General features: G+C 49.0%; 1 protein-coding gene across 1 annotated transcript in view; it reads right to left on the bottom strand.

The window, feature by feature from the left end:
* Positions 1-4975, bottom strand: part of FAM160B2 (family with sequence similarity 160, member B2) — an 11495-nt gene extending 6520 nt beyond the window's left edge. The window contains exons 1-5 of the mRNA XM_010845493.1: positions 4214-4975; positions 1397-1569; positions 667-771; positions 231-353; positions 2-16 (exon numbers count right to left, since the gene is read on the bottom strand). Of these exons, the coding sequence (XP_010843795.1) occupies positions 2-16; positions 231-353; positions 667-771; positions 1397-1569; positions 4214-4343 (546 nt within the window). The 5' untranslated portion in view covers positions 4344-4975. The remainder of the gene's footprint in view (position 1; positions 17-230; positions 354-666; positions 772-1396; positions 1570-4213) is intronic.
* Between the last annotated feature and the right edge of the window lie 5803 nt (positions 4976-10778).

Genomic DNA, 10778 nt, shown 5'->3' with positions numbered 1-10778 from the left:
CAATAGTCTTTTTACCCTGCAAGGGAGGATAGGTAAGGCCAGGCCGCAGTGCAGACCATTCTCCATGACAGCCCCTTGGGAGTCCAAAGGGGGCCTCAGTGTAGAGCTGGAGGGGAGCCTGCCAAGTGCCTCCCCAGTACCTGTTCCATCTTTCTGCCCCCTCAGCAGGGCCACAGGGGGCTTGCCCTGGGGTCTGGGCCCTCCCCCTCCTGCTCCCCAGAGGTGCTCACTTCTAGGATGTAGGTGAGCAGGGCTGGGTCCTGCTGGATCTTGGAGCAGAGGACAGTGGTGAACTGCACCTCCTCCTTTTCTGTGAGGGATCCAGGAACTGTCCCACCAAGTCGGAGAAGTTTCTAGAAGGGGAGCAGGACAGAGACAAGAGGGGGATGGGGTGGCGAGGAAGAGATGGAAGAATGGGGCAGCAGGGAACAGAATCTGTGCACGACCATGGGTTCAAACTCAAGTCCTGCGGTCCGGTGCCCAGGGCCTGATGGAGAAGCTGGGGCGGGGGGCGCTCTTTTAGAGTCTCAGAAAGTGGAGTGTTTTGTCAAGAAAGTTTTGGTGCTTTGGGCCTGGCCTTGGAGCAACCCCACCCCAACCCCCACCAGCTTTGCTTGAAAGCACAGGCCTCACCTCCGGACACCCCTTAGCTTCTGAGCCCCTCACCTGCACGGGTCTGTGGACGTTGAGGTAATGCAGGAGCGGGTGTTGCACTTGGGCCAGAACCTTGCTGAAGAACTGGAGCACCTGCTGCCGCATGCCGGGTGGGTACTGAGGGGCGGGGACAGAGCGCCTGTCAGTCAGTCGGCGAGGCAATGCCCCCGCCTGGACCACTCCTCCCCTCACTGCTTGGGAGGGCTGGTGCCTTCTTCACCCACCAGCGCCTCCTCGTTTCACTCCAGGAAACTGGCCTCCTGCTGCTGCCCAGCCCCCTTTTCGCTTAATTTTTGTCCCTAACCTTATCGTTATTGAACATACTATCCGTGGGCTCCTTTGATGCGCCTGACTAGAATTTTCGCCTGTTTCAATCACTGTCGGGTCCCCAGCGCCTAGGCCACGGCCGGTACATGGTTGGTCCTCAGTACATCACTGATGAACGAATGCGGACTGAACGAAAGGGAACATGTCCTCAACCCAAACACAGCGAGAACACGCCACCAAAGCAAAGCAGTGAGGGCCTGAAGCCTGGGGAAGGTGGTGGCTGTTTTGAGCCATCCCAAGTGATCCCATCCCCACACTGCTCACGAGCTCACACTGCACCCCACCCCTACCCTAATCCCACCCCCCACCCCCCGCCCCCAGCGTGGGCACTAGGAGGAGCACAGGTAGAAAGACCTGGATCCCCGGGGCCCTGGCTCAGGTGGAAGGTTCCAAAGGCACCCGAGGTCCGGCCCACCTCAGCCTTGCCCAGCGTGCACAGGGTCTCCAGGATCTTGTGCTGCAGCAGGTACTCCAGGCACGGCCCGGTCTCACCAGCCGCTGCCTGCTGCTTCTCCTCGTACACCAAGATATCCAGCATCTGCTTCAGCCGCCAGGGAATATCTGTTTTCTTTGCGGGGGTGTTTTCATCTAACAGAGATCCAGGAAACAAGGTAAATGGGGTGAAGTCCAGGAACAATGTGGCTTAAAGGGTCAAGCCACAGGGTCTAGGGGAGGTGGGGGGGGTAGACAGAGAACAACCTGGAGAAGGCCAGGTTAACAGTTTTCTTCAAAGACTAGAGCAAAGGGAAGTTTACAGTTGATACCTCTCTAGCTAACCCTTCCCAGGTGGTGCTAGTGGTAAAGAACCTGCCTGCCAATGCAGGAGACTGAGACATAGGTTGGATCCCTGGGTGGGGAAGATCCCCTGGAGGAGGGCATAGCAACCCACTCCACTATTCTTGCCTGAAAAATCCCATGCACAGAGTAGCTTGGCTGGCTATAGTCCATGGGGTTGCAAACGAGTCAGACATGACTGAACTGATTTAGCACGTGCTAGCTAAAAAGACGAAAGACCTTTTAGATGAAGCTCAGGATATAGCTATCTGACAGGGCACGTGTACAGGTCCCAGCACTTTATTAGAGAAAAGCAAGCAGCATTTTTTTTCTCTGAACCCTGGGGAAGGACAGTTGGTGGGCTGCCGGTCAGCTCTGGGCCTGGGTGAGAAGCTATGGGCTCAGGGGTCTCTGTTATAACTTAGAAGCTGTCTTCAGCTTCCTAACAGATAACTTCCAGGGGTCTATTTATGTCTCTTTTATACTCATGGAAGGCAGTACTCTATTTTCTTTAAAAAAAAAAAAAAAAAAAGCTGAAAAAAAAATCCACTTATGACCATGGGTTCAGACTCGAACTCACTGCCTGATGCCCAGGTCCTGCTGGTTAGTGGAGTTCTCTTAGTCAGTCTCACAGAGTGGATTTTTATAAAGAAAGTTCTGGTACTTTGGGACTGGCCTTGCAGCACCCCCTAGCTTTTCTTGAAAGCACAGGCTCTTGAGCAAGGCAGCTCATCTCACCCATCCCTGCACCTCTGGTCCAGGGACCATCTGGTAGTTAATGGATTGGGCCAGGGGAAGCCCCAAGTGGACCTGAGGCAGTTCTAGAACTTTCCCTAGTTTTCTGCTTGTGACTTCATGAGAAGAGATCTTCAGTCTAAAAGGTGCAAAATTTAAGATGTAAAATGAGTCCTGGGGATTAATGTAATGTACAGCATGGAGACTAGAGTTGATAATATTGTATATCTGAAAGTTGCTAACAGAGAAGCTCTTATAATTTCTCATCACAGGAAAATAAAAATTGTAGCTATGGGTGGTGACAGATGTTAACCAGACCTTATTGTGATGATCATTTCACAACATATCCATGAATTGAATCAGTATATTGTACACCTGAAACTAACATAATGTTATGTCAATTGTATCTCAATTTAAAAAAAGAGATTGTTAGTCTAAAGCATTCATTTTTAAAAATATTTCTTGTTATTTTAGGTTATATAAAATATTATATATTTTACATTTATATTAATCCCATAAAATGACCTATTGGTATGGATGAGGATTTTATTTTTTGCTGCTGTGCAGCATGAGGATCTTATCTCCCCTGCTCCCTGCTATGGAAGCAAGGACTCTTAACCACTGCACCACCTAAAGCAATTATTCTTAACTGGGGGCAATTTCGCCCCTGCTCCCCAGGATATCTGGCAATGTTTGGAGAGACATTTATGCTTATCACAATGGGGAGGGGGTGCTACTGGCATCTAGTGGGTAGAGGTCAGAGTTGCTGCTAAACATACAGTATACCCTCCAACCCCCAACAACAAAGAACGATCCAGTCCAGATGTCACCAGTGCCAAGACTGGGGACCTTGGTCTAACAGAACACTCAGAGGGTCCCTCAGAGTGTCCTAAGGCCACTTTTAATTTTTTGGGCTGGCTCAGGCTGCAAGTAAAGCCTTTAGGAAAGGTGTAGGCATATGGCAGGGGCAATAGTAGATGAGATGGTTAAACAGCATCACTGACTCAATGGACATGAATTTGGCAAACTCTAGAGGAGCCTGGCAGGCTACAGTCCATGGGGTCACAAGGAGTCAGACAGGACAGGACTGAGCAACTGAACAACAAACAAGACTGGAGTCAATCCCCAGTCTGAGCTCTAGGAGGTGGAAGGCTAGGAATGCAGGGGTTACCTAGCAACCAGTGCATCTCCACCAAGCCCAGCATACTGATTACCAAGCAGCCAATGAGACGCTGCCCCCTCAGTGAGGGATCCTGATGGGCCCAGATGAACCAGAGCTAGAGTGTCAGCTGAGGGAGAAGGACCGGGCACACTATGTGCCTTGGTTTTTTCTCCTCCTGTGCCAGGTATCTGCAAGGGAAATACCCTCTAAGTTGGCTCAAGGAAAAGAGGAATTTATTCCACTTCTTTTCTTTAGTCAGTAAGCCCTGGGCACAGGTACCTGGGGACTGAAGGCCTGGACACTCTGCCCAGCTAAGGGCAAGTGGAGTTCAACATCTGGGATGCAGAGTCAGGCCAGTGAGACCCAGCCTCCTTGCCCCTACTCCTACTCACACAGATCCCTTCCTGGAAGGTCAGGGTGGGGCAGCCCCCACTCTGAAGTGGGCAGTGGATGTCACCTTCCCCAGGACACCTGCATCTCTGAGCTGTGGGGTGACCCCCACCCACCCCTCGCTCCCCAAACCCTCCAGGGATCCCCGCAGGGAAGGAGACCAGGCCCCACCTGTGCTTTCGATGTAGTAGTTCGTGATGCCCTTCCAGTGTTCCACGAAGGCCTCCAGCAGGTCAATGCTGGGCTCCCGCTGTGGAGAAAGCAGACAACCTAAGTGGCTGCCACTATGACATTCTACCATCTGCTAAGTGTTGGATGGCTGCTGGGCCCTGGAGGAGGCACTTGGGATCCTGGGTTCTCAAACTGAATTAATAACACATTTTCTCCAGGACATCTCCACATTGTCTTCATATCTGCCAATAATCTACTGTGTCCTCTCCCCAGACACCCCCTCCCTCCTTGAGATGTTGTGGTCCTGAAACATGTCATGATTGTCCCCCATCCCAGAGTGGCTAAGACTGTTGGTGGGGAAAACAGGCACAGAAACAGATCATTTCTGTACAACGTGGTTATGCTACAATAGATGTAGAGGAAAACAGGAAAGCACCCCCCAAAAAACAAAATTTAAATGGAAAATGTGGCAGAGACAAAGCATTCAGGTCCGTTTCACTTTGAGAGTCTGAAAATTTGGGTTGAAGGCCACCACAACTCAGTTGCTAGGTGGGTAATGTTAGAATATGAAGCAAGTGGGATTTCCCTGGGGGTCCAGTGGTTAAGACTCTGTGCTCCCAATGCAGGGGGCACCAGCTGGATCCCTGATCAGGAACTAGGATCCCACGTGCCATGTGGCTTGCACCCACCAAAAAGTACCTAACTTATGGTGGTGGTTTAAGTCATGTCCGACTCTGCTGACCCATGGACTATAGCCTGACAGGCTCCTCTGTCCATGGTATTTCCTAGGCAAGCATACTGGAGTGGGTTGCTATTTCCTTCTCCAGGGTATCTTCCCGACCCAGGACTGAAGCCAGGTCTCCCACACTGGCAGGCAGGTTCTTTACCCCTGTGCCACCTGGGAGGCCCACCTTATAACGTGTGCCATCTTTTGTTAACAGTGCAGGGTGTGCACCCCATCTTCTCTCAGTTCTGCTCCTGTCCACACTTCCAGCTCCTTTGATCACCCCAAGGAATTCTGATCTTCCATGAGCAGCCCTCGAACCTTCCCGTTCTCCTAAAGCAACCTCTCCATTCCCACGCCCCAGCTGGAACTAACCTTGAACTGGTAACAACCACTACCTCTGAAAACTTCTCCAAAAAGAGCATTTCTTCTCTTTTCTTGGCAGAGTAAATGTTCCCAGGGGAAAAAATGCATATTCCAGTAGTCCCTACCCACATCCCTACCTTATGGTCTTTCCTCTAGCCGCTCCTCTGCCTCGGAGACATTATATATCCCCCTACACCTGTTTAGGTCCTAGCAGTCCCCAGTGAGGTCCAGCTCAAAGCTACCACCTCCACAAAGCTGTCTCCGGGGTCCCTGGACGCACCTCTCTCTAACTTCATGATTTACTGCACCACAGGACGGGGTGTCTTCTTCTTCCATAACTCCCTCAGCAGGTATCTATTGATGCCCACCGTGTACGAAAACCATGCCTGATGCTATGAGCCACACAAGGATGTCTAAGAGCCAGTCCTCCAGAAATGTGCCATGGAGGAGAAGAGAATATAAAATGCACTGAAGAGAATATAAAATGCACTGAAAATGCACTCAACTACAGCAAAGTGTGAGATAGTGGCTGGTACAGTAGCTAAGACTCCATGTTCCTAATGCATGGGGCCTGGGTTTGATCCCTGGACCAGAACTAGATGCCTCATGTCACAAATAGAAGATGCCACAGGCAACAATGAAAATCAAAGATCCTGCATGTGGCAGCTAAGACCCAGGGCAGTCAAATAAAAGAAAAGCAGTAGTAGTAGTGTGAGAACACAGGAGAGGTGGACAGTGACCTTTGGGCGAAGAAGGATCAGTTCCAACAAGTGAAATGAAGAGGCTAAGCTGAGGTCATGCGGGAACTAAAACCCGAAGAGCTGGGTCTGATTTCAACAATAAGGGACGCAGGAGAGATGTTTCCTGCAGAAGGATCTTTGCAAAGTGTGTCCAGCACAGGGATGGATAGATGAGTGTGTGGGGCATTGGACTTAAAACCAAGAAGTCCCTTTTTTTTCCTTTGCAGGTAGTTGGGTGCAGGTCAGTGACATCTTCTGAGCTCCTGAAGAGTCATCTGGTGGGTGTGTAGGAGACAAATGCAGAACGAAGGTTTAGCAGGCCATTATGACAAGAGGAGGAAGAAATGACACTGAATCAGAGATACTGCCCCTTGCCCTGGCGGCCTGGGCAGTCTTCTTTCAGAGTTAGCTGTGGGGGCCACAACCTTCATGGAAGTGGCACCTCCCACAGTCATTCCAAACGCACGGGCCATATGGAGTGACTGTATCTTATCACGGTCTATATGGTACTATTATTGTTGGGTGAACAATCATCTCTGTAGGAGACTGTGAGCTCCTTCAAGGCCAGGGTTCTGTGTTTCTATCTCTGAGAGTCCCTAAAGGGCTCTGCACAGAGTGACTACTCATTGATACTTACTAAAATATCTCAGCAAACTCCTTAAACCTGGACTTCCCTGGTGGTCTAGTGGTTAAGAATTTGCCTGCCAATGCAGGGGACACAGGTTCAATCCCTGGTCCAAGAAGATCCCATACGTGGAGCAACTAAACCCATAGCGTCACAACTGTTGAGCCCATGCACCTAAGAGCCCAAGAGCCGCAACTACTGAGCCAAGTGCCACAGCTACTGAAGTACGTGCACCTAGGGCCGGCGCCCCACGAGCACCTAGGGCCGGCGCCCCACGAGCACCTAGGGCCAGAGCTCCACAAGAGAAGCCACGGCCATGAGCAGCCCGAGCACTGCAGCAAAGAACAGGCCCACCTGCCGAAGCTAGAGAAAGCCCGCCAGCAGCAGCGAAGACACAGTGCAGCCCAAAATAAAAATAAATAAATAACAAGTGAATACATCTTAAAAAAAAAACCTCCTTAAGCCCTGCCCACAGTTCCTTGTTCTGGGAAAACCCTCTGACCCTTAACCACACTATGATCGTCTCACAAGCCTGTGATGGGGTCTCATCTAACCCTAAAATTCACTTATAGTCTCCTAAAGCTTTAAGCTTGACTTAAACAAAAAAAGAACAACCCATGGAACAAAATAGAAAGCCCAGAGATAAATCCACACACATATGGACACCTTATCTTTGACAAAGGAGGCAAGAATATATAATGGATTAAAGACTATCTCTTTAACAAGTGGTGCTGGGAAAACTGGTCAACCACTTGTAAAAAAATGAAACTAGAACACTTTCTAACACCATACACAAAAATAAACTCAAAATGGATTAAAGATCTAAATGTAAGACCAGAAACTATAAAACTCCTAGAGGAGAACATAGGCAAAACACTCTCCGACATACGTCACAGTAGGATCCTCTATGACCCACCTCCCAGAATACTGGAAATAAAAGCAAAAATAAACAAATGGGACCTAATTAAACTTAAAAGCTTCTGCACAACAAAGGAAACTATAAGCAAGGTGAAAAGACAGCCTTCAGAATGGGAGAAAATAATAGCAAATGAAGCAACGGACAAACAACTAATCTCAAAAATATACAAGCAACTCCTACAGCTCAATTCCAGAAAAATAAATGACCCAATCAAAAAATGGGCCAAAGAACTAAATAGACATTTCTCCAAAGAAGACATACAGATGGCTAACAAACACATGAAAAGATGCTCAACATCACTCATTATCAGAGAAATGCAAATCAAAACCACTATGAGGTACCATTTCACGCCAGTCAGAATGGCTGCGATCCAAAAGTCTACAAGCAATAAATGCTGGAGAGGGTGTGGAGAAAACGGAACCCTCTTACACTGTTGGTGGGAATGCAAACTAGTACAGCCACTATGGAGAACAGTGTGGAGATTCCTTAAAAAACTGGAAATAGAACTGCCTTATGATCCAGCAATCCCACTGCTGGGCATACTCACTGAGGAAACCAGAATTGAAAGAGACACGTGTACCCCAATGTTCATTGCAGCACTGTCTATAATAGTCAGGACATGGAAGCAACCTAGATGGCCATCAACAGATGAATGGATAAGAAAGCTGTGGTACATATACACAATGGAGTATTACTCAGCCATTAGAAAGAATACATTTGAATCAGTTCTAATGAGCTGGATGAAACTGGAGCCTATTATACAGAGTGGAGTAAGCCAGAAAGGAAAACAGCAATATAGTATACTAATGTATATATATGGAATTTAGAAAGATGGTAACAATAACACTGTATACGAGACAGCAAAAGAGACACTGATGTATAGAACAGTCTTTTGGACTCTGTGGGAGAGGGAGAGGGTGGGATGATTTGGGAGAATGGCATTGAAACATGTAGTATAATATAATATATGAAACAAGTTGCCAGTCCAGGTTCGATGCACGATACTGGATGCTTGGGGCTGGTGTGTTGGGATGACCCAGAGGGATGGTATGCGGAGGGAGGAGGGAGGGGGATGGGGAACACATGTGTATCTGTGGTGGATTCATTTTGATATATGGCAAAACCAATACAATATTGTAAAGTTAAAATAAAATAAAATATATTAAAAAAAAGAAAAAAAAAAAAAAAAAACCCAAGAAAAAAAAAAAAGGAGAAACAGAACAAAAGTTAGCCAAAACAGACCGTTAGAGCTAAAAAAAAAACCATTAGATAATCTTTACCTGAATATATTGTTAGCTACTGTAACTCCAGAAAAAAGAAACTGCACCAAATGATTTCTTTTTAAAGATAATATATATATATATATATATTTTTTTTTAGCAAATAACTGTAAAGATTGCTATTCTATTTTGTCAGAAGAGGGCAGGAAAGAGCACTCTTTCTCCTTAACACTTGCTGGGTCAAGTTCAGTCAAGCCACTTGCTGGCGGTTTTAACCTGGTGACCCAGCCCTGGGAATATCTGTGCTCAAGCTTGGGGTTGAGGAGGGAGAGGGGACCATCTCCCCTGGTGGTCACATGGGACCAGTCAAATTCCTAGGGCATCAACTATATATTGTATACTGAGGGGCCTAAGGACACCTGCCTAAAAATATCTCCCGTGACCACCAACTCGTCTCCAGCCAGACACTAACATTTCTACAGAGGAAGCATTAGAAATTCACTCCTCAGGGCTAGGGTCCTGTCTGTCCTGTTCACCCACCTTGTGTCTGGAGCTTTCCCAGACAGGTATGAAGGAGTGTCAGATTATGTTCTAACATGACAGCTATTTTGACTGGGGACAGAGAGGAGGGGAGGAGAGATCATTCTGGAACCCCCTCCGGAGGCAGGATGACCCGAGGTGCCTACAAGGGCAGGGCTGGGGCAGGTGAAAGAGTTGAGAAAGCAGGAACTTTTCACTTTCTTCACAAGTTTGCTTAAGGCTGAGACTGTTCTCATTCATAAGCCCTGATCTGGGCTGTGTGTTGGGGAGGTGGGGCTTCCCTGGTGGCTCATCAGTAAAGAACCTCCCTGCCAATGCAAGAGATGTGGGTTTGGTCCCTGGTCCAGGAACCCCTAGAGAGGGAAATGGCAACCCACTCCAATATTCTTGCCTGGGAAATCCCACAGAGAGAGGAGCCTGGCTGGCTACAGTCCATGGGGTCGCAAAGAGTAGGAAATGACTGGACTGAGAGCTTGAGCACCCAGGCATGCATTGAGAAGGAAAAGGATAGAAACCAAGGCTGCTTCTCCTGGGAACATTTGATACACTCAACTGATCAATTAGGAGAGTTTAGACTATGGACAAAAGAATTGTTAACTTCACAGGCAGATTCTTGGCAGGGTTACTTTGACTGGAAGGCATCCTGCCTACCCTATCTAAACCCACACTTTTATCTTGCTGAGTGAACTGTGGGCGCCTCTGACCAGCCTTCAAACCCAACAGAAAATGGCAGAAACACAAATTCCTTGGCCCCCTGGCCACCCCAGGCACCACCAGAGCTGGCCTCTCCGGACTCAAGGTCAACGGGGCTTGCGGTGGCCTGGGATTGAGATAACATTCTGGAAACGGCACTTGTATCCAGGATAAGACTGTTTCCTGGGCTAGGCCCACCCCTCCCCACAATACCCACCCCCCCCCACCCCACACACACACACTTGGACTGTATCTGCACCCTTCCTGGGGACTTGGGCAGATGGGGCCTGCACTTCCCAAGTCGAAGGTGAGAGGGCCGACCGCGCGAATGAGGTCTTGGAGGCGTCGGAGGGCAAGGAACCAGAGGAAGGGGCAGCTATTTTTTAAGGCCAGGTGACCAGGAAGGGAGGAGCGCGGGGGAAGAGGAAGGCCCACAGGCTGGGGGAGGGGACTTAGGGGGAATTTTGGGAAGAAATTATTGGGTAACAGGGGAGCACTCGGCACGGAGGAGTTTGGGAATTGGGAGACTCCGGGAGCAGGGAAAATAAACAGGAAGCAATTCGGGGAGAAGGGTTAGGGGCTGGAGCGACCTGAAGAAAAGCTAGGAAGAGGGACGAATCAAGAAAGAAGCCACTGGAAACGGGAAGAGGGAGGGGTCCAGGAGGGGGCGCGGTGGGGGAGCGAAGAGGCCCGGGACGGGGCTCCGCGCGGCCCGGGTAGGGGTCCCTTCCCCGAGGC

The sequence above is a fragment of the Bison bison genome, unplaced genomic scaffold, assembly GCF_000754665.1.
Source record: "Bison bison bison isolate TAMUID 2011002044 unplaced genomic scaffold, Bison_UMD1.0 scf7180017864217, whole genome shotgun sequence".
Classification (NCBI taxonomy): Eukaryota; Metazoa; Chordata; class Mammalia; order Artiodactyla; family Bovidae; genus Bison; species Bison bison.
Note: the sequence above shows the minus strand (reverse complement) of the source record. Positions and strands in the feature narration are given on the sequence as shown.